This window comes from Cucurbita pepo, chromosome LG06 (assembly GCF_002806865.2).
Source record: "Cucurbita pepo subsp. pepo cultivar mu-cu-16 chromosome LG06, ASM280686v2, whole genome shotgun sequence".
NCBI lineage: Eukaryota > Viridiplantae > Streptophyta > Magnoliopsida > Cucurbitales > Cucurbitaceae > Cucurbita > Cucurbita pepo.
The window spans coordinates 3106707-3128667 of NC_036643.1; the positions used below are offsets into that span (position 1 = coordinate 3106707).

The window sequence follows — 21961 nt, forward strand, 5'->3', positions numbered from 1 at the left end:
AAAAAAAAAAAAAAAAAAAAAGAAAAAAAAGAAAAAAAAGAAAACAGTCCAATGTCAGTGATAATTTAAAAAGTCTTCTATGATTTCGGCTGAAATGGGGCCCACCTTGTCAGAGTGACCACGTGTTCGACGTATTCACTCACACCATTTTTACATCCTGGGACCACCATCTCTTTTTTTATTATAAATTTAAACCCTCTCTTTTTAACGTCAGATCGTCCAGATCAAAAAATCTTCACGATCTTCCCAAAATACCCCTCTCCTCCCACATTCCCCCACCACTATTTAAATTACCCAATTTTTATTTTTATTTTTTATAATGGTTTAGAAAATTGTCATAGTTTATTTTTTTATTATTATTATTAATACAAATTTCAATAAAATGTATGAATTTTTATAAAATAACCAAATGCATAAAAATATTTTTTTAATAATTTTTTTTTTGTTGATTGAAAAATTCATGTATCTAATATATTATTATATTATTTATTTATTTTTCTTAAATTCAAAAAATTTATTAAATAGGTCAAATAAATATTATATACAAAAATGGAAAGTTGTTTATAATTTATTAATAATAAAATTAAAAATTTAGAAATTTACATCAGAAAGTGAAGGGGCATTTTCGTCCGATAAAATCCTGAAAGTTGGCTCTCGTTGTCGGGCTCGTCCCAACACGGTCCCTTTTTACGTCTTTTCACCTAGTAACCCTTGTCCTTTTTCGTCTTTTCACCTGTATCTCCCTCTTCCTTCCCTGTATTTCTCTGTCCCTTCCCTCCATTTCCACTCTCCTCGATTTCTGAATTTTTTTTTCTTCCCTCTCTCTCTCTCTCTCTCTCTCTCTAGAATTTCGTTTCTTTGAAGCGGCGATACAGAGAGAAAGAAGCCATTGAATCATCTCGAGTTTTCAGGAGGCGTGTTTTCGAGCTCCGGAGAGAGCACAAAATCAGAAGCACTTTGAGGACAGCGAAGAGTCGAGCTTCTTCTTGCTCATTTTAATGGAGGAAAGGTCATTCTCGGATGTTGTTTAGCATTTTATTCACTATGTTCTGATGGTGGAATGTCTAAATCTTTATTGGATAATGTGAACGCCGGCTGTTCCTCTCTGTATAGTCATTACACTGTTTAGAATCCGTCTCTGTGTTTTGGTTCTGTTCTGAGAATTTTCTTTCGTGTTTCTTACTGCAGAGTTAGCGAGTCGGTGAGGTTTCCCTAGGGGTATTTCTCACGGCGTTTTCTAGTTCCGTTTCCTTGAGATTTACGTTGCGATGACTGGTTGACTGATTGGACTCTCCGTGATTTCTTGGGCGATTCATCGAGGTACGGTAAACGAAACTGCTGTTTATTGTTTTTTTTTTTTAATTGTTAACTTGTTTAGTTGGGGCTTCCCGATGTTTGCACGAGCATGGTATCATAAAAAGGACTCCACGAGATGATTCGCATTTGCGGCAATGTTGCTTTTTAGGAAATGTGATTTAAGAACAGATACCATTGATCTCACTGCACATCTCCCTGTCTTTGATTTTATCTTTATTGTAGAACTCCTTTTCAGTTTTTGGTTCAATACTTTTTTTGTGTGGGGGTGCAATATACGTGCATCTAAATGGTAGGCTTTCTAAAAGGAACCTGGAGATTCTTTTGAATAGGCTTTGAAGTTATTGACTAAAGGCTCTTCTATTAATAGTAACGCTAGACAATGGAGAGCTTGAAGTGCTTTCTGTCCCCGTTTTTTTAGATGTTCACGTTAGATAGCGACTATGGCCGTCACCTGCAATTGCGAGATATTCTGTTTTCTGTGGTTTGTTCTATTGATTTTATACGTGCCTAGTGGTGGGTCGATTTTTAATTGGTTATTTGTTTAATATCTCAATAAATATTCTAATGTGCAGTTGAATAATTTGTGAAAGAGCTTGCTTTTGATCTTCATAGCTGTTGTAGGCTGTCCTTTTGTTAGATCTTCTGGACCATTTGGGCTTTTGTTGCTTAAATCTGTGTGGAAATTTTGAGACCTTCCTGGCATTTTCTTCTTTCCCATATAATCAACTAGTTCTTGGTTTCGCTAATGATTGTTTGGATTAGTTCATTGGAAGTGTTTTACTGTCCTGTACTCTTTCTGTTTATGGTTACGTTTTCCCCCAAGTTCTGAGATCTCTAACTATGGACTGCCTGACGTAGCAGAAGCTGAATGTTAATGATAGCACGGTAGGAATTTGTGTATACTAAATTAATATCGTCATACAGCTTTTTGCACATGTAGTTATAGGTATTTTATTAAGTTCATGACTTTATCTGATTGTTGCTAACATAAATGTTGCGTGGTTTTGGTGGGTGGGAGAATATAAAAGTACATTCTTGTACTCTTTTGGCTGCCGGCTTTTCTTTTTGTTGCTCTAACATCTCAATGGCATTGAATATCACATGGCATGATATCATTCAAGAGACGTGGTTCATCTGCAAAGTTGTGCATTAGCACTTTACAGTAAAACCTTTAAGCACTGTTTTCGACCATGTCTCTATATCTTAGCATTTTAAAACCTGAGGATGAAGGTCCTAGTGGTGCTATGTTTTGGAAAATCTGTAATCCAAATGTACGTGTAATGGCTTGAAAAACTCATGAATTTCTCTGCTAATGTGTTAGTCGTTCTAATTTTCAGACGGTGATCTGGACGTCTTCAATCATCCCTGCCATTTCCCCCCCTCAAGATGGACTCTGTAAAATCTTCTTCTCTCACTCCAAATAAGAGTAGATTGGCACGCACATTTACCAAAGTTCTTCATATTCGAGCTCTAACTGGGATAGCACCTGTTCATGAGACTCAGAAAGTTAAGCCGCAAGAAAAGATCAGTGATGATTGTACAGCAAGTAAGAGTGCTGGGATAGCACCTGTGCACGGGACTCAGAAAGTTAAGCCGAAAGAAAAGATCAGCGATGATTGTACAGCAAGTAAGAGTACAGGTAGTCAATCTGAGTCTTTTGATAGTGTCGAAGAAGAGTTCCAGAATAGAGTCCAATTGCAAGCATTGGTAGCAAAATTGTTTGCTAGTATCTCATCAGTCAAAGCTGCATATTCCCAGTTACAGTATGCTCAATCCCCTTATGATGCCGAAGGTATTCAAGATGCTGATCACTATGTTATCTCAGAATTGAAAGTTTTGTCTGAATTGAAACAGTGTTACCTTAAAAAACAGTTTGATCCTTCACCAGAAACCACAATGCTCTTGGCTGAAATTCAGGAGCAGAAGAGTCTTGTGGGAACATATGACATAATGGGGAAAAGATTGGAATCCCAAACAAGACTTAAGGACTCCGAAATTATGTTTCTGAGAGAGAAGATCGACGAAATTAGAAAACAGAATAGGTTGCTTGAGAAAAGTTTAAATCAAAGTGGGCCGATTTCTTTCACTGGTGATCTTCACTCATCAGGAGTAAACGTGAGCCATTTCATTAAAGTTCTTGGGCATACAATAAAGTCTGTTCGAAGTTTTGTCCGGATGATGGTGGATGAAATGAGATCTTCTGGTTGGGATGTTAATGCAGCTGCAACGGAAATCGAACCCGATGCTGTTTATTGGCATGATGATCATAGATGCTTTGCATTCGAGGCATTTGTTTTCAGGGAAATGTTCGACTCCTTCCATAAACTCAATTTTTCTCTCCCAAATGAATCCTTGCCCGAAAAAAGGAAACAGAAGCAATTTTTCTTTGCAAGATTCATGGAGCTGAAGCTAAGGAAAACAAAAGATTTTCTTTCACAAAATTCTAGGACAGCCTTTGCCAAATTTTGTCGGGTTAAGTATTTGCGACTCGTTCATCCCAAAATGGAATCATCATTATTTGGTAATTTGGACCAGAGAAGCCTAATCAGCTCCGGTCAATTCCCAGATACAACTTTCTTTGGTACATTTGCAGAGATGGCAAGGTGGGTGTGGCTCCTACATTCGTTAGCTTACTCCATTGAACCGGAGGCTTCCATTTTTCAAATAAAGAAAGGAAGCCGATTCTCAGACGTCTACATGGAAAGCGTAATTGATGAAATGTTCCTTTCACCAGATTCTGACCCATTTGTAGCATTCACTGTCGTTCCTGGGTTCATGATTGGTAAAACTGCAATCCAGTGCCGGGTCTATCTCTCACAGTGACCATTTCTTTATTATGGGAACAACAGTATATTATCTTTTACCAACAACCACAGGCACCAACTCAAAGATCAAGCTGTTCAACAATGTACTTCTCTCGATTGAACAAAGATGGTGGACAAGCTGCTGCACATATTGTGACGGAGTGGCAAACATCCTCCTTAGCCGTGCAGTCAAAACGAGTAAGTGCAATTTTCTAGCGATTTTGGAAGTGAAACCGCGTGAACTGAAGTTAATTGTCTTATTTATCTCGATTTAAAACCATCCCATCAAATTTGTTAATATTATTATAGGGTCAGTGACAGAGGAATGGTCTGGCTGTTGTGCAACAGAACCAGCCAATGCATGTACATGTAAGTAGCAATAACTATTATAAAATTATATATAAAGTTAGATGCCCCATTTAATCTCTCATTTGAACCCTTGAATTCTCTGCAAAACTCTGCAACATATTGCCAAAACTCTATGTATGGTTCTCCTTGTTTTGATACCATCGGTTAGGATGCTTTCCTGGTTCCAAGAATCTTCAGTAGTAGTTCGTTTAGCTTTATTTGACTGCAAAATCCTTTGTTTAGCATTATAAGATTCCAATTGCCCCATATATTGTACTGTTTTTATTAGGGTCGGTGATGTTGGGCCATGTGACTGCAAAGCCTTGCCACATTCTTTGTTTTCTATACAAAAGAAAGGCCATGGTCTGTGATGGGCTCTTTGATTTAGTGTCCTCTTGGGATAATCCAATTAGTACTGGCTTTTCGATTGTTGGAAAAGGTGAAAAGTCTGATGTATATGGACACTGTTTAAACTTCAAATCATGTATGTACCTTAGATTATAAAAATCAGTGCGAGAACTTTGCATGTTCATTGTTGTAGATGGATACATTCAATTGATTATATGACTGTTCGTTGAAATATCATCATAGATAATGTTGAAACTTTTGAAAGAATGACAGAGTTTATGAATACTTTTTCGAGATCCTACATTGGTTGTAGGGGAGAGGAGAACGAAGTATTGAATAAAGGTGTGGAAATTGCAACAGGCCAAAGCGGACAATATGTCTGCCAGCGGTATTTTTGGACCTGTATAAATGGTATCAGAGCCAAATGTTGGGCGATGTGTGGGTATGGAAACCTCACAGATGCGTTTTACAACTTTCAACAATGTATCATAACAAGCCGACCAGTACGAGACTAGAAAAGAGCAATAATGTTGAAAATTAAAAGCAAATGAACTTAGGAGTCTAGAAATCTCTTATCAGAAATTGCAGTTGAGCATTTCAAACATCATACATTTGCTTTATTTAAATCTAGACAATAATAATACTTTTATTTCATCAAACAATAATAATGCTTTTATTATTACCAAAATGGAGCTGATAGGGTGCTGACTCTAGGCCTCTAACTCTGAAGGTCTTGGGTTTTTGCATTCTGGTCGTTGTGTTCGTGGGGGCCGTGGGGGCCGTGGGGGCCGTGGGGGCCGTGGGGTTCGTGGGGTTCGTGGGGTCCGTGGGGTTCGTGGGGTCCGTGGGGTCCGTGGGGTTCGTGGGGTTCGTGCGGGCCGTGGGGTTCGTGCGGGCCGTGGGGTTCGTGCGGGCCGTGGGGTTCGTGCGGGCCGTGGGGTTCGTGCGGGCCGTGGGGTTCGTGCGGGCCGTGGGGTTCGTGCGGGCCGTGGGGTTCGTGCGGGCCGTGGGGTTCGTGCGGGCCGTGGGGTTCGTGCGGGCCGTGGGGTTCGTGCGGGCCGTGGGGTTCGTGCGGGCCGTGGGGTTCGTGCGGGCCGTGGGGTTCGTGCGGGCCGTGGGGTTCGTGCGGGCCGTGGGGTTCGTGCGGGCCGTGGGGTTCGTGGGGTCCGTGGGGTTCGTGCGGGCCGTGGGGTCCGTCGGGACCATGGGGGCCATGGGGGCCGTGGGGTCCGCTTAAGTCTTTGCCGTCGTTGGGGCCATGGTGTCCACCATGTCCATCGATGTGGTGTCCATGCTGTTCATCCAAGCCATTAATATTAGCGTCATCGCCATGGCGGTCGTGGTCACTCTGCTCGTGATCATGGATGTGGTGTACACCATGTGCTTCAATAGGGTGTCCATAGCGATCATCCAAGCCATCAACACCAACATTTTGGCCATGGTGACCTTCATCATAAATGTGGTCTCCACCAGATCCTCCGACATGGTGTCCAACGTGATCATCCAAAATATCAACATCAGCGCCATGCCCATGGTGACCGTGGTCATGAACATTGTGTCCATCGCCATATAAGTATTGTTCCTTACTATAGGGGTCGTATCCATGACCGTCACTCTCTCCATCAATTGGTTCTTCTCCTACACACAAAATTAATTAAAAATAGGGCATTGGAACTAAAAAGAAAAAAAAAATAAAACAAATTTAGCTTCGAGTAAACCAACCGAGGAAGCGAGCCGAGACATGGGAGGAGACGAAAAGAAGAGCGAGGAGGAGGTCGAGAAGGAGCAAGGTCCTGTAGTAGGTCATCTTTTGGCTGAGTTTTGCTTTGCTAAACAGGTGCTTAACCATTGCCTTTTATAGAGTGTCCTTGGGTACTTAGTCAAAAATCAAGTAATTTAGTTGAGAAAAATCCACAAATAATCCTTGTTTTAATACAACAGATAATTGACCATTTCTTGTGGTTATATCCCTAATCAACCCTTAATTATTATGACACATTAATTAAATAATTTCCTAAATTTAATTCTAAGCCATTAATAACAATTAATCCACTCATAACTTTAATTAAATAAATATTTGTAAATTATTTAATGGGAATGGACTAATAGTTTATTTAATTAATTTGATAGTAAGTTTATTCCATATAAGTTTAATTTTGAGTTGAATAATAAATTGACACGTAGGAAATTAAAAAGAATCATTTAATCATTTAAAAAATTTTAAGAATGAAATAAAATACTTTTTAATATAATTTAGCATACTTTTTAATATAAATTAAAGCAAATAAAGTATATAAATAGAAATTTTATAATATATAAAAACACAAGGATCATAAATTGCAACAAACCAAAGTATAACAGTTAAGCATTTCAAACAGCATCCATTTGCTTTTATTTAAATTTAAACACACACACATAAAACATACTTTTATTTCATCTTACAATAATATGGAGCTGACTTTAGACCTCTAATTCTTAACGTCTTCGGTTTTTGCATCATGGTCGTGACCGTGGTGTCCGTGGTGGTCGTGGTGGTCGTGATGGTCATGATGGTCGTGGTGGTCGTGGTGGTCGTGATGGTCGTGGTGGCCATGGTGTCCGTCTAAGTCATCAACATCAGCGTCATGGCCATGGTGTCCACCATGTCCTCCGCCGTGGTGTCCATGGTGACCATCCAAGCCATCAACATTAGCGTCATGGCCATGGTGACCGTGGTCGTGGTGTCCGTGGTCATGGTGTCCATGACCGTCACTCTCTACATCACTTTTCTTTTCCTCTACATACAAAATTAATTAAAATAAAAGACATATACACAATTTAAAAAAAATCAATATACACCATAAAATTACGTGCATATACTCGAAAATTAATAATCTTTAACTATCATCTCAAAGGTAATTGATCCATCTCTTATCTCACAACGGTTAAATTAAGCATAAATAAATAAAATAAATTTAGGGTCTATTGGATGATAAAAGTCTCATGTAGGGAATGATCATGGGTTTATAATCAAAGAATACTATCTCCATTGGTACGAGTCCTTTCGGGAAGCCTAAAGCAAAGTCATGCGAGTTTATGCTCAAAGTGGACAATATCATACAATTGTAGAGAGTCGTGTTCATCTAACAGGGTTCGAGTGAACTAACCGAGGAAGCGAGCCGAGACATGGGAGGAGACGAACAGAAGAGCGAGGAGGAGGCCGAGGAGGAGGAAGGTCTTAGAGTAGGCCATTTTTCAGTGAGTTTTTGCTATATTGGTGCTTAAAACGTTGCGTTATGGGTACCCATTTATAGAGGGTTGTGTTGTGTTAGGTGTTCTCGAGAATTTAAGTCAAAAATCAAATATTTTGGTTGAGAAAAACCCACAAGTAATCCTTGTTTAAACACCACACATAATTGACCATTTCTTGTAATTAATATGATACATTAATGAACTAATTACCTAAATTAAATAGCAATTTACTTAATTAATTTGATAGAATTTAGTTTAATCCTAAGTTTATTCCATATTAGTTTAATTTTGGGTTGAATAATAAGTTGACACATACGTAAACTTGAACTAGTAGGAAATTAAAAAAGAATTATTTAATTATTTATAAAATTTTAAAAATGAAATAAAACAAAATAAAATATTAAATCCGACAAGTTTCCTAAGGTTTGAAAAATGTCCATTTGTTTATGTTTTNAGAAACCACAATGCTCTTGGCTGAAATTCAGGAGCAGAAGAGTCTTGTGGGAACATATGACATAATGGGGAAAAGATTGGAATCCCAAACAAGACTTAAGGACTCCGAAATTATGTTTCTGAGAGAGAAGATCGACGAAATTAGAAAACAGAATAGGTTGCTTGAGAAAAGTTTAAATCAAAGTGGGCCGATTTCTTTCACTGGTGATCTTCACTCATCAGGAGTAAACGTGAGCCATTTCATTAAAGTTCTTGGGCATACAATAAAGTCTGTTCGAAGTTTTGTCCGGATGATGGTGGATGAAATGAGATCTTCTGGTTGGGATGTTAATGCAGCTGCAACGGAAATCGAACCCGATGCTGTTTATTGGCATGATGATCATAGATGCTTTGCATTCGAGGCATTTGTTTTCAGGGAAATGTTCGACTCCTTCCATAAACTCAATTTTTCTCTCCCAAATGAATCCTTGCCCGAAAAAAGGAAACAGAAGCAATTTTTCTTTGCAAGATTCATGGAGCTGAAGCTAAGGAAAACAAAAGATTTTCTTTCACAAAATTCTAGGACAGCCTTTGCCAAATTTTGTCGGGTTAAGTATTTGCGACTCGTTCATCCCAAAATGGAATCATCATTATTTGGTAATTTGGACCAGAGAAGCCTAATCAGCTCCGGTCAATTCCCAGATACAACTTTCTTTGGTACATTTGCAGAGATGGCAAGGTGGGTGTGGCTCCTACATTCGTTAGCTTACTCCATTGAACCGGAGGCTTCCATTTTTCAAATAAAGAAAGGAAGCCGATTCTCAGACGTCTACATGGAAAGCGTAATTGATGAAATGTTCCTTTCACCAGATTCTGACCCATTTGTAGCATTCACTGTCGTTCCTGGGTTCATGATTGGTAAAACTGCAATCCAGTGCCGGGTCTATCTCTCACAGTGACCATTTCTTTATTATGGGAACAACAGTATATTATCTTTTACCAACAACCACAGGCACCAACTCAAAGATCAAGCTGTTCAACAATGTACTTCTCTCGATTGAACAAAGATGGTGGACAAGCTGCTGCACATATTGTGACGGAGTGGCAAACATCCTCCTTAGCCGTGCAGTCAAAACGAGTAAGTGCAATTTTCTAGCGATTTTGGAAGTGAAACCGCGTGAACTGAAGTTAATTGTCTTATTTATCTCGATTTAAAACCATCCCATCAAATTTGTTAATATTATTATAGGGTCAGTGACAGAGGAATGGTCTGGCTGTTGTGCAACAGAACCAGCCAATGCATGTACATGTAAGTAGCAATAACTATTATAAAATTATATATAAAGTTAGATGCCCCATTTAATCTCTCATTTGAACCCTTGAATTCTCTGCAAAACTCTGCAACATATTGCCAAAACTCTATGTATGGTTCTCCTTGTTTTGATACCATCGGTTAGGATGCTTTCCTGGTTCCAAGAATCTTCAGTAGTAGTTCGTTTAGCTTTATTTGACTGCAAAATCCTTTGTTTAGCATTATAAGATTCCAATTGCCCCATATATTGTACTGTTTTTATTAGGGTCGGTGATGTTGGGCCATGTGACTGCAAAGCCTTGCCACATTCTTTGTTTTCTATACAAAAGAAAGGCCATGGTCTGTGATGGGCTCTTTGATTTAGTGTCCTCTTGGGATAATCCAATTAGTACTGGCTTTTCGATTGTTGGAAAAGGTGAAAAGTCTGATGTATATGGACACTGTTTAAACTTCAAATCATGTATGTACCTTAGATTATAAAAATCAGTGCGAGAACTTTGCATGTTCATTGTTGTAGATGGATACATTCAATTGATTATATGACTGTTCGTTGAAATATCATCATAGATAATGTTGAAACTTTTGAAAGAATGACAGAGTTTATGAATACTTTTTCGAGATCCTACATTGGTTGTAGGGGAGAGGAGAACGAAGTATTGAATAAAGGTGTGGAAATTGCAACAGGCCAAAGCGGACAATATGTCTGCCAGCGGTATTTTTGGACCTGTATAAATGGTATCAGAGCCAAATGTTGGGCGATGTGTGGGTATGGAAACCTCACAGATGCGTTTTACAACTTTCAACAATGTATCATAACAAGCCGACCAGTACGAGACTAGAAAAGAGCAATAATGTTGAAAATTAAAAGCAAATGAACTTAGGAGTCTAGAAATCTCTTATCAGAAATTGCAGTTGAGCATTTCAAACATCATACATTTGCTTTATTTAAATCTAGACAATAATAATACTTTTATTTCATCAAACAATAATAATGCTTTTATTATTACCAAAATGGAGCTGATAGGGTGCTGACTCTAGGCCTCTAACTCTGAAGGTCTTGGGTTTTTGCATTCTGGTCGTTGTGTTCGTGGGGGCCGTGGGGGCCGTGGGGGCCGTGGGGTTCGTGGGGTTCGTGGGGTCCGTGGGGTTCGTGGGGTCCGTGGGGTCCGTGGGGTTCGTGGGGTTCGTGCGGGCCGTGGGGTTCGTGCGGGCCGTGGGGTTCGTGCGGGCCGTGGGGTTCGTGCGGGCCGTGGGGTTCGTGGGGTCCGTGGGGTTCGTGCGGGCCGTGGGGTCCGTCGGGACCATGGGGGCCATGGGGGCCGTGGGGTCCGCTTAAGTCTTTGCCGTCGTTGGGGCCATGGTGTCCACCATGTCCATCGATGTGGTGTCCATGCTGTTCATCCAAGCCATTAATATTAGCGTCATCGCCATGGCGGTCGTGGTCACTCTGCTCGTGATCATGGATGTGGTGTACACCATGTGCTTCAATAGGGTGTCCATAGCGATCATCCAAGCCATCAACACCAACATTTTGGCCATGGTGACCTTCATCATAAATGTGGTCTCCACCAGATCCTCCGACATGGTGTCCAACGTGATCATCCAAAATATCAACATCAGCGCCATGCCCATGGTGACCGTGGTCATGAACATTGTGTCCATCGCCATATAAGTATTGTTCCTTACTATAGGGGTCGTATCCATGACCGTCACTCTCTCCATCAATTGGTTCTTCTCCTACACACAAAATTAATTAAAAATAGGGCATTGGAACTAAAAAGAAAAAAAAAATAAAACAAATTTAGCTTCGAGTAAACCAACCGAGGAAGCGAGCCGAGACATGGGAGGAGACGAAAAGAAGAGCGAGGAGGAGGTCGAGAAGGAGCAAGGTCCTGTAGTAGGTCATCTTTTGGCTGAGTTTTGCTTTGCTAAACAGGTGCTTAACCATTGCCTTTTATAGAGTGTCCTTGGGTACTTAGTCAAAAATCAAGTAATTTAGTTGAGAAAAATCCACAAATAATCCTTGTTTTAATACAACAGATAATTGACCATTTCTTGTGGTTATATCCCTAATCAACCCTTAATTATTATGACACATTAATTAAATAATTTCCTAAATTTAATTCTAAGCCATTAATAACAATTAATCCACTCATAACTTTAATTAAATAAATATTTGTAAATTATTTAATGGGAATGGACTAATAGTTTATTTAATTAATTTGATAGTAAGTTTATTCCATATAAGTTTAATTTTGAGTTGAATAATAAATTGACACGTAGGAAATTAAAAAGAATCATTTAATCATTTAAAAAATTTTAAGAATGAAATAAAATACTTTTTAATATAATTTAGCATACTTTTTAATATAAATTAAAGCAAATAAAGTATATAAATAGAAATTTTATAATATATAAAAACACAAGGATCATAAATTGCAACAAACCAAAGTATAACAGTTAAGCATTTCAAACAGCATCCATTTGCTTTTATTTAAATTTAAACACACACACATAAAACATACTTTTATTTCATCTTACAATAATATGGAGCTGACTTTAGACCTCTAATTCTTAACGTCTTCGGTTTTTGCATCATGGTCGTGACCGTGGTGTCCGTGGTGGTCGTGGTGGTCGTGATGGTCATGATGGTCGTGGTGGTCGTGGTGGTCGTGATGGTCGTGGTGGCCATGGTGTCCGTCTAAGTCATCAACATCAGCGTCATGGCCATGGTGTCCACCATGTCCTCCGCCGTGGTGTCCATGGTGACCATCCAAGCCATCAACATTAGCGTCATGGCCATGGTGACCGTGGTCGTGGTGTCCGTGGTCATGGTGTCCATGACCGTCACTCTCTACATCACTTTTCTTTTCCTCTACATACAAAATTAATTAAAATAAAAGACATATACACAATTTAAAAAAAATCAATATACACCATAAAATTACGTGCATATACTCGAAAATTAATAATCTTTAACTATCATCTCAAAGGTAATTGATCCATCTCTTATCTCACAACGGTTAAATTAAGCATAAATAAATAAAATAAATTTAGGGTCTATTGGATGATAAAAGTCTCATGTAGGGAATGATCATGGGTTTATAATCAAAGAATACTATCTCCATTGGTACGAGTCCTTTCGGGAAGCCTAAAGCAAAGTCATGCGAGTTTATGCTCAAAGTGGACAATATCATACAATTGTAGAGAGTCGTGTTCATCTAACAGGGTTCGAGTGAACTAACCGAGGAAGCGAGCCGAGACATGGGAGGAGACGAACAGAAGAGCGAGGAGGAGGCCGAGGAGGAGGAAGGTCTTAGAGTAGGCCATTTTTCAGTGAGTTTTTGCTATATTGGTGCTTAAAACGTTGCGTTATGGGTACCCATTTATAGAGGGTTGTGTTGTGTTAGGTGTTCTCGAGAATTTAAGTCAAAAATCAAATATTTTGGTTGAGAAAAACCCACAAGTAATCCTTGTTTAAACACCACACATAATTGACCATTTCTTGTAATTAATATGATACATTAATGAACTAATTACCTAAATTAAATAGCAATTTACTTAATTAATTTGATAGAATTTAGTTTAATCCTAAGTTTATTCCATATTAGTTTAATTTTGGGTTGAATAATAAGTTGACACATACGTAAACTTGAACTAGTAGGAAATTAAAAAAGAATTATTTAATTATTTATAAAATTTTAAAAATGAAATAAAACAAAATAAAATATTAAATCCGACAAGTTTCCTAAGGTTTGAAAAATGTCCATTTGTTTATGTTTTGTTGGAAAACCAAACAAAGAAGCTTAATATCATTGGTTAATTTTCAATTTTCTGATGTCTTTTGACATTTTGGACAAATTAATTTTGTTTTTTTGTTGTTTTTTTTTTATTTATAAATTTGTGTGAATGTCGAACTAAATGAATACCTCGTTCTAGATAAGATTTAGAAGACGTCAAATTCTACAAAATAATAATAATAATAATAATAATAATAAAATTTTCACGAAATCTTACTCTATAATTTTTTAACTTATCCTCTGATTTGTCTATGAGTCAATTTAATATTTTGAACATTAAATACTTTATTTTAGTCGTTATGTTTGATCTTCACTACTAGTAGATATTGTTCGGTTTGGCTTGTTACGTATCATCGTTAGCCTCACAGTTTTTAAAACGCATCTGCTAGGAAGAGGTTTTTACACCCTTATAAGGAATTCTTTGTTTCCCTCTCCAACCGATGTGAGATCTCACAAGTGGGCTAGCATCCTTGCTAATACACCGCTCGATGTCTAGCTCTGAAACTATTGCAACAACTCAAGCTCATTGCTAACAAATATTGTCTGCTTTGACCTGTTACGTATCACCGTCAACTTTATAGTTTTTGAAACGCATATGTAGGGAAATGTTTCCACTAGTCGTCTTAGCTCAGCTGGTAGAGTGCATGACTTTTAACCATGTTCTTGTGGGTTTGATTCCCAACATATCAAGTTAAAAGTAGACTATATTTAATTAGTTGTGGGCTTAAGCTATTACATCGTATCTTAGATTTCACAGATTAGCTTGTGAACGATGACCCATTCCAGGGCTCGGGATGGACATGAAGATTGATCTCCACCGCTGAAGGAAGCAAGATTCCATGCTCACAAAGAGCAGACGGGGGCGTCGGACCTCTTGGAGAGCACACCGATGTGCACGTCGACCCCCCATTGACGCCATCTTCATCTCCTTCGTGGACAACCTCGTGATTCCCAAGCTCACATCTGCTTCCCACACCACCAAGGCCGCCACCATAAAGTTGCTCATGGAGTCAGCTAATGCAAATTCGTTACACCTAACTACCCTAGACACGTGAAAACCTCTTTTTAAGAGACGCGTTTTAAAATTATGAGACTGACGACTATATGTAACGGATAAAAGTGGACAAAAATCTACTAATATTGGGTTTGGACTCTTACATATATTAAAAAGCTTAGATCGATAATTATCATGGGCGTAAGTTGTAATATCCCATACGTAACAAGACAAAACGGACAATATTTGCTAACAACATGCTTGAACTATTACAAATAGTATTAGAGTTAGACACGATAGTGTACCAGCGAGGAGCTAGCACCTCAAGAGGGGTGAATTGTAATATCCCACCTCGGGAGAGAAAAACTAATCGGAGAGAAAAACTAAACAATCCTTACATGTGAAAATCGAGAATGCTGACCCCCACAAATAATATCAGAACCAGACATGACCCCACAAATAATATCAGAACCAGACATAAGTAGTACACAAATAATATCAGAACCAGACATAAGTAGTATACCAGTAGGATTTGCATCGGAGCATCGGAGCTCAATTTTTGTAACATCGCTATACATTTGATATAAAGTTTTAATTTCATATCAAATTATAATAGATTCTTCTTAATTATTTTAATAATATGATAGGTATTAGAGAAAATCTAATAAATATAAAATTAACAAATTAAAGCAAACATAATTCATTAAACTTTCATTCTTGAGTTTCTGACGTCGACTTAACTACCCACGTCACGTCAGGACACGTATACAAGACCAATACCCGCATGTCCGCCACGTGTCATTTCTAAGATTACCACTGTATTAAATATTTAGCTGATAATTATTGAAACAATTAAAGAACAAAAATAAAAACTCCTCAAAATTTATTTAAATTATGTTAATAGAACACTGAAAGGCTTCATTTTTTTCCGATCAAGTTCTGTAAGAAAATTAATATTCATAAATATATTAGCAAATCTCTGTTTTTTGGTTGCTTTTTCGGGGAATTTAATGTTTCTTTCAGTTACCGTCACGATTATTTCTCCGTTCACGGTCCTGATTCAGCCCCCATCCCCGAACGCCGAACTGGAGCTCGGCGGCGGCGATGAGGAACTCCACCGCTTGCTTCGGCGTGAGAAGCTCCACCACCTTCTGCACTGTCCTCAGCCGTAGATCGTCGGCTTTCTTTATAATGCTCACCAGACCTTCCACTTTCCCCGTCAGTTCCGTCCTTGTTCCGATTAGCTCGCTCACGTTGTCTTGCCACTCCGACAGCTCGTCCGTTATTGCATTCTCCTCCTCCACCTATCAAACATTTTCCACCGCCCTTCAACAAAAAAATTACACCCCAAATTCTGTTTTTTTATTTTTAATGTTTGATGACGGTTCTTGCCCGAAGGGTTTGTTAGTAACTACCACTCTCGATACACTGTAAAGCCTATGAAGCCCTCAAACAACCACCCGTTAATCGAGGCTTGACCCCTTCTTTAAAGCCCTCGAAGGAAGTGCACCTGACATTTAAATAAGTCAGGTTTGATTACACGTTCGAGGCTCACAACTTCTTTTTTCGACACTTTGAGCTGAACCACCACCCATAGTGACTACACCTTCGAGGCTCACAATTTATTCGTTCGACACTTGAAATCGAACAACCACCCATTAATCGAGACTCGACTCGTTCTTTGAAGCCCTCAAACAAAATATACCATTTATCTGACACTTAAGTCACTTTTGACTACCGTGTTTATAACTTCTCCTTGAAATCATAAGGGTATGACTCTGATACCATGTTAGAAATCACGACTCTCCACAATAGTATTATATTATCCATTTTGAGCCTAAACTCAAGTATTTTTGTTGTCTATCTATTATAAACTCAGCATCATTTCCTAAATTAACCAATTTGGGACTCCCGTAACTATCTGGGCGGGCGGGTTTTGAATATGTTATTTTTCCACTCAAGAATTCAAAATCTGGGTTTTAATTTCTATTCAATTTTGAAAATTATTGGGGTGTTCTAAAGAGTATTAAAAAAAAGGAAATTGAAAAAAGAAATGCAACAAGAAAAAATGAAGCAAAAGGGGGTTAGGGGCTTACAGTTTGGCATTGAAGCTCGCTAACACGGCAAAACTGAGAAGGGGAGAGGTCCCCGAGGTCGCCGGTTCGAAGCCCATGGAGAATATCAACGATACGTGATTCAAAAAGGATGGAGGATTCAGAGTAGATGAGATGGAACGTGGTGGTGGGTCGCCAGCCGGCGATCCAGTGGAGGGAGCGTTCGAGAGAGGTAGCCCAAGGAGCGTTGAAGACGGAGAGAGGGTCGCGCTCGGCGGCTAGGGACTTGACGTGGTAGTAATCGTTGTAGTGGGACATGACAGTGTGGACGAGGTGGCGGAGGTCATCGGTGGTGGAGGACAGGTTTTCTTTGGCGGCGGTGGAGGAAAGCTGGTGGATGAGGTGGCGGAGATGGTCAAACCAGGTGGCGTAGAAGCCCGTGAAGTTGAACCCGCTGCTCATTTGGGTTCCACCGCTGGAAATTACTAGACAGACAGATCAAAATCGTTACCACTGGGTTTTCAATTTTATGTTATTAAAAATAAAATTAAAAAAAGGGAGACGGTGCGTCAGCCTAATAGAATTTCGCCACGTGGACTGCTTACGTGGAAGCAGAATTCTGAAGCGTGTCCACACGGCCGCAAATTAGCTTCCACTCCCATTATTTAAGGGGTTTTCCATACTTAATTTTAGGGGTTTTTCTTTTTCCACGACATCTTCATTTCAAATATATTTACTTGCATTTTTTTTTTTTTTTTGCTACATAAAATATTATTTTAATTCTTACCTAATGGATAATTGTTTTTTTTTTTAATCAAATTAAATTAAATACATATAATACAATAAAAATATTAAAAAATGTATTAAGAGTTTGTCAGCTTTAGAACTACGTATCATCGTCAGTTTCACTTGTCACAATCGCACTTTTGATGGCAACACTTGTGATTGTGCGGCACTCACTCACTTTCCAACAACAAGTGAGCTAAGTCAATTCGTTCTTACGTTGCTGTAATGACCCGAGCTAAGCCAATTTGTTCTTGCATTGCTGTAACGACCCAGATCCAGCCCTTACGATCGTGCAGCACTCACTTCCCAATAATAAGTGAGCTAAGCCATTTCGTTCTTACGTTTCCTTACGTTGCTGTAACGACCCAGATCCACCGCTAGCAAATATTGTTCTCTTTGGACTTTCCCTTTCGGGCTTCCCCTCAAGGTTTTAAAACGCGTCTACTAGGGGAAGGTTTCCACACCCTTGTAAACGGTGGTTTGTTCTCCTCCCCAATCAATGTGAGACATCACAATTGCCTACGACCAAACAACGTATGCTCGAGCCTCTAGTCTCGATTTAAGAAGAAGGTTTTAGAAAACGAGGGCAGAGAGAGATTTTTGAAAGAGGTATTATATATGCAAGCCAAAGAGTAACAACAATGGCTCACATTATATAACTATCGGTAGGGAGAAGTTGACTAGGGAGAGTATTTCACATATTTATAAATAAAGAATGTTTTGTTCTCTACTCCAACAAATGTCGGACTCTAACACCATTTGTAACAGTGGAAATCCATTACTAACAAATATTGTTCGTTTTGGCTCGTTACGTATTAGCGTCAGCTTCACGGTTTTAAGATACGTTTGCCACTTTTACAATAAACGTTTTGTCCCCTCTCCAATAAAGGTATATCTCACGTATATATTTATTTTTAGTCGTCATTATTAAATTTATGTTTTTATATTTTAAAATGAAAAATTCAAATAAAAATTTAAGAAGTTAAATTAAAATTTTAATTTATTATAATTAAATTATATGTTTAATACATTAATTTTCAATTTTGTAGAATTATATTATATCAATCTTAATAATAGATTAGTTAATTTTAATTTTTTTGACTGTGTGAGTTATTTATTAAATACTAAATTTAAATTTGAGGGAATTATTTATTTTGTTTTTACGGCCTATAAAGGGCGCCTTCGATGCTTCATTTCAATGGCGTAAAACCCTGAACCCTCGACTTTCACAGCTTTGTTCTAGTTGTCTATGTCTCGTTTCAGAGTTCTTCACCGTCGAATTGATTCCCAACTTGGAAGCTATTTCTTCAGTTCACAGTCTACAAATTCCCTCCAATTTCACTCTCTTTCTTCTACTTCTCGAAGATCTCGAACTTTCTTGCCGGAAATCGATGGCGGGATCGGACCAGAAATTGTAGATGTGAAGAGGAATATACGTTCGGATTCTGTGGTTAACCAAGGCGCGAGATCGGGCGGAAGTAGAAATGAGGACAATGTGCTGAAAGGGAGAGTGGATTCTAAGGGGCGAGAGAAATTGACAAGGGAGGACGCTTTGGTCCGTAAAGAGCTTTCTCCGGACATGGAGATGTTTGTGAGATATCTATACAGGGAAGGATATTTTAATTATGCGAATTTTTTGCCTGATAACAAACTGGTTCTCAGTTACTTTGAATGTCGTCATGGACGGGATTTTATCAAGTCTGCAGCTGAGCGGTTTGGCAGAGACAATCAAGAAATTGCGAAGTAAGAAGAGTTTATGTTGTTACTCTTGTGAATTTTCATCGTCAATGCGAAGTAATATTGATATCTCTGTTTCGGTTTTTGTGCAATTTTGTTTGAATTTTGTGAGTAGATCATGTGTCTGATGTAGTGGATGGCTCTTAATTTCTTGCCACCAACGATTTCATCTATGAAGTATGAAATGCCAAGCAATTCAGAAGTAGGTGGGAGAATAAACCAAATCTTACGTAATTGGAGACAAAAAATTAGTATTATTTGGAAATTCATGCTTGTAGGTCATTTAATGTCAATTTAGCAAATGGTGATGTGAAACTGCTGAAGCTAATTCCGATGAATCATGTGTATTTTTTAGCCTGTGCATTGACATGGGGAAACTATCCTTAGTTCTAGTTTTGAAAATTTTCAAACCATGCTCTTATACATCTTGTGGCAATCAAGACGAAGAAGAAATCGAGGTGATTTGGTTGGTTTGAGAAGATACTGTGTTCATGTTTGTTTTTAAAATAAGAAACTGTTATTAGTTTCTGTTAGGGGTCAGATTACTCCAACTATATTTAGTATCATAAATGTAAAAATCTTAGTATGAATCATTCTCAGATGCATTATTTTTTTGGGCAAAATTCTTAGATGTTGATAGTTAAGGGTACGAAAGCTATGAAAAATAAGGACGATGGTGAGAAGTTGTCACACCCTTACAAATAAACGCGCGTCTGCTAGGGAGAAGTTGTCACACCCTTATAAAGAATATTTCGTTCTCCTCCCCAACTGACGTGGGATCTTATAGTCATAATCAAAATTTTGTTTTCATTATTCAAATATGATAATATTGGCTGCTATTACTATTCCCAACCATTGTTTTTTGCTGGGTTTGTTGGTTTATAGAGGTTGTTTGGTTCAAATGGTTCAATTTTCAAAAATTTATTGTACTCTTGTGTCTCTCCAGTCGGTTCGATGTTGATGTTCATCTACCAAACTGACAATAGTTCAATTGGTTTTGGCATTAGTAATCCTCCACCAAAAAGTTATTCACCTAAGATATAACCGACCTGAACCGACCTCTAGTGCAAATTGTGCTGCTGCTGATGTCTGTGCTTGTCATTTTGTTTACCTGCTGCTTGATCATTGCTTGAAGCCTTATGCTACTGATAATTTCAAGATTTTGAAGGAAATAATGTATTCTATTCCATCTTTCTGGTTCTGGCAGTTGTGTTTCATTATGAAGACATACCCCTCTTGTTTCACGTCTTGAACTCTGAGTCTTGGGATTTTCAGATGGTTGTCTGGCAGTGACTTGAGAAAGGTTGCTTTATTTGGATGCCCATCCACTGCTAGAAGAGATGTTTTTGCTGCTAAAAGACTGCGAAAATTCTTTAGTATCCAAGAAGACACAGTAAGCAAAAGCTCAGAACATATTACTCCCTTTACCTTTTAGATGTTTAATAAAGTTCTTTGGCTTTGTTTTCTTCTCTCTTCAAATCATCCGCAGGTTTGTCACAATTGCACCTTGAGACAGTCATGCAAGTATGTGAATCAAGGTGTTTGGAATTGCGGCACCAAGAATTTAAATTTGGCAGTCGTTATGCAGGTTATTACTCAATATGACTTGCAAGCTATACCAAAACAACTTATAGTACCTGAAGACATTAAGGCTTCTGTAAGCCGATTGCTGAAAGAGATATTGAAACTGAGCCCGACCGTGTCGAGGAACTAGTTTTCGCCGCAACATACGTTGATCAACCCCATCCTATACTAGAAAATCTGGGTTTCTCTCTGGTGGGTGTTGAACCTTCAAGGCGTCCAGCTTGTTCATACGGCATGGTGAGTTTGTGAGCAGTAAAGTAAATACTCTGTTTCTTTGATGGACATACACGATTTAGAGTGCGTTAGCTTGCTTCATTTTGTCACATTGATATAGAACCTGAAAATTCAGTCTAATTATCATATACCTAAGCAGTTAGGTTCTAAACTCTTACTGTTTTCTCGCCTTCAGTAGGGAAAGGCGCTACAATGTGGCTCACATTGTACTACAAAAGAGTTAAAACTCATTGTTAGTGGATATTGTCTGTTTTGACATGTTAAGTATCGCTATTAGTCTCATGGTTTAGATGTTGCTACACCCTTATAAAGAATGTGTCTTCCACACATTTATAAAAAATGTGTCGATTTGGGATCTTGCGATCTACCCCCTCAGGAGCCAACTGATCCACTGTCCCGTGTCTTACTATGATATCATTTATAACGTTCTAAGTCTACCAATTGATCCACTGTCCCGTGTCTGACTCTGATATCATTTATAACGTTCTAAGTCTACCACTTGCAATACGTTACGTATTGTTGTCAGCTTTGCGGTGTTTAAAACGTGTACTAGGGAGATGTTTTCACACCTCCTCTCCAACCCTTACAAGGAATGTTTTCATTCAACCGTTGCAGGTGGGTCATTTTCTAAAACCCTATTCTCAAGTTTCCTCTTAATTAATAACTATTTCTAATATTTTAATTACAAACTTGAAATAGAAAAAGGGAGATAAATTATACATTAAAAAAACACCAAAAAATCCATTAATCACACATTAATTGTCGCACGTGTGACCTTAGCAAAGATATCCCATACAAGGATTACACACGAAGATTGGACCAAATTCCTCCCTTCCTCGTCTTTACCCAAAAGACAAAAAAGATAAAAAGATGGGCCCACTCTCGCCTTACAACCATTGGCTGTGACAAAGCTAGCGTCCACGACATGTGATTCTAGCGTTACTTCGCAATAAAAAAAAATCCAGAAACTCTTCAGAGTT

The 21961-nt window shown here is 38.5% G+C and overlaps 8 protein-coding genes across 14 annotated transcripts in view; 5 read left to right on the forward strand and 3 right to left on the reverse strand.

Annotated features, from left to right (window-relative positions):
- Positions 1-21136, forward strand: part of LOC111797643 — a 24112-nt gene extending 2976 nt beyond the window's left edge. The window contains exons 2-5 of the mRNA XM_023680710.1: positions 6557-6563; positions 18626-19169; positions 20439-20556; positions 20653-21136. Of these exons, the coding sequence (XP_023536478.1) occupies positions 18676-19169; positions 20439-20556; positions 20653-20877 (837 nt within the window). The 5' untranslated portion in view covers positions 6557-6563; positions 18626-18675 and the 3' untranslated portion in view covers positions 20878-21136. The remainder of the gene's footprint in view (positions 1-6556; positions 6564-18625; positions 19170-20438; positions 20557-20652) is intronic.
- LOC111797640 (protein GRAVITROPIC IN THE LIGHT 1-like) lies at positions 768-5167 on the forward strand. 7 transcript variants are annotated; one of them, XR_002815567.1, is made up of 5 exons: positions 768-1009; positions 1189-1320; positions 2655-4319; positions 4431-4490; positions 5131-5167. XR_002815567.1 is itself a non-coding variant. In XM_023680706.1 (3 exons), the coding sequence occupies exon 3, from the start codon at positions 2704-2706 to the stop codon at positions 4138-4140; it is 1437 nt and encodes a 478-aa protein (XP_023536474.1). In that variant the 5' UTR covers positions 768-1009; positions 1189-1320; positions 2655-2703; the 3' UTR covers positions 4141-4548. The 7 variants fall into 7 exon arrangements, 2 of the variants coding, with proteins under 2 accessions (XP_023536474.1, XP_023536475.1); XR_002815566.1 differs by lacking the exon at positions 5131-5167 and adding an exon at positions 4759-5060; XR_002815564.1 differs by having other exon boundaries at positions 2655-4490; positions 5131-5146.
- Positions 4224-6131, forward strand: LOC111797398 (uncharacterized PE-PGRS family protein PE_PGRS20-like). Its single transcript, XM_023680387.1, has 2 exons — positions 4224-4319; positions 5532-6131. The coding sequence occupies exons 1-2, from the start codon at positions 4224-4226 to the stop codon at positions 6129-6131; spliced, it is 696 nt and encodes a 231-aa protein (XP_023536155.1).
- LOC111797649 (histidine-rich glycoprotein-like) lies at positions 7186-8079 on the reverse strand. Its single transcript, XM_023680716.1, has 2 exons — positions 7964-8079; positions 7186-7593 (listed from the first exon to the last, which is right to left on the reverse strand). The coding sequence occupies exons 1-2, from the start codon at positions 8046-8048 to the stop codon at positions 7286-7288; spliced, it is 393 nt and encodes a 130-aa protein (XP_023536484.1). The 5' UTR covers positions 8049-8079; the 3' UTR covers positions 7186-7285.
- On the forward strand, positions 8738-9847 carry LOC111797642 (protein GRAVITROPIC IN THE LIGHT 1-like; the record flags this gene model as incomplete). Its single annotated transcript, XM_023680709.1, is given in 1 exon segment — positions 8738-9847. A coding segment is annotated over 1 exon segment (702 nt), but the record flags the coding sequence as incomplete, so codon positions are not given.
- On the forward strand, positions 9444-10403 carry LOC111797647. The gene is made up of 3 exons (XM_023680713.1): positions 9444-9618; positions 9730-9789; positions 10058-10403. The coding sequence occupies exons 1-3, from the start codon at positions 9453-9455 to the stop codon at positions 10270-10272; spliced, it is 441 nt and encodes a 146-aa protein (XP_023536481.1). The 5' UTR covers positions 9444-9452; the 3' UTR covers positions 10273-10403.
- On the reverse strand, positions 12276-13154 carry LOC111797648 (histidine-rich glycoprotein-like). Its single transcript, XM_023680714.1, has 2 exons — positions 13038-13154; positions 12276-12667 (listed from the first exon to the last, which is right to left on the reverse strand). Exons 1-2 carry the CDS (start codon positions 13120-13122, stop codon positions 12360-12362), a joined length of 393 nt encoding a protein of 130 aa, XP_023536482.1. The 5' UTR covers positions 13123-13154; the 3' UTR covers positions 12276-12359.
- LOC111797646 (protein DOG1-like 4) lies at positions 15445-17120 on the reverse strand. The gene is made up of 2 exons (XM_023680712.1): positions 16683-17120; positions 15445-15890 (listed from the first exon to the last, which is right to left on the reverse strand). The coding sequence occupies exons 1-2, from the start codon at positions 17100-17102 to the stop codon at positions 15606-15608; spliced, it is 705 nt and encodes a 234-aa protein (XP_023536480.1). The 5' UTR covers positions 17103-17120; the 3' UTR covers positions 15445-15605.
- Positions 21137-21961: the final 825 nt, after the last annotated feature.

Coding starts and splice junctions, on each gene's coding strand:
- LOC111797640 (XM_023680706.1), top strand. CDS start 2,704: ATGGACTCTGTAAAATCTTCTTCTCTCACTCCAAATAAGAGTAGATTG.
- LOC111797646 (XM_023680712.1), bottom strand. CDS start 17,102: ATGAGCAGCGGGTTCAACTTCACGGGCTTCTACGCCACCTGGTTTGAC. Junction 15,891..16,682: donor GCGAGCTTCAATGCCAAACT/GTAAGCCCCTAA, acceptor AATGTTTGATAG/GTGGAGGAGGAGAATGCAAT.
- LOC111797648 (XM_023680714.1), bottom strand. CDS start 13,122: ATGGCCTACTCTAAGACCTTCCTCCTCCTCGGCCTCCTCCTCGCTCTT. Junction 12,668..13,037: donor TGTCTCGGCTCGCTTCCTCG/GTTAGTTCACTC, acceptor TTTTGTATGTAG/AGGAAAAGAAAAGTGATGTA.
- LOC111797398 (XM_023680387.1), top strand. CDS start 4,224: ATGTACTTCTCTCGATTGAACAAAGATGGTGGACAAGCTGCTGCACAT. Junction 4,320..5,531: donor TAGCCGTGCAGTCAAAACGA/GTAAGTGCAATT, acceptor TGCTGACTCTAG/GCCTCTAACTCTGAAGGTCT.
- LOC111797649 (XM_023680716.1), bottom strand. CDS start 8,048: ATGGCCTACTCTAAGACCTTCCTCCTCCTCGGCCTCCTCCTCGCTCTT. Junction 7,594..7,963: donor TGTCTCGGCTCGCTTCCTCG/GTTAGTTCACTC, acceptor TTTTGTATGTAG/AGGAAAAGAAAAGTGATGTA.
- LOC111797647 (XM_023680713.1), top strand. CDS start 9,453: ATGGGAACAACAGTATATTATCTTTTACCAACAACCACAGGCACCAAC. Junction 9,619..9,729: donor TAGCCGTGCAGTCAAAACGA/GTAAGTGCAATT, acceptor ATATTATTATAG/GGTCAGTGACAGAGGAATGG. Junction 9,790..10,057: donor ACCAGCCAATGCATGTACAT/GTAAGTAGCAAT, acceptor TGTTTTTATTAG/GGTCGGTGATGTTGGGCCAT.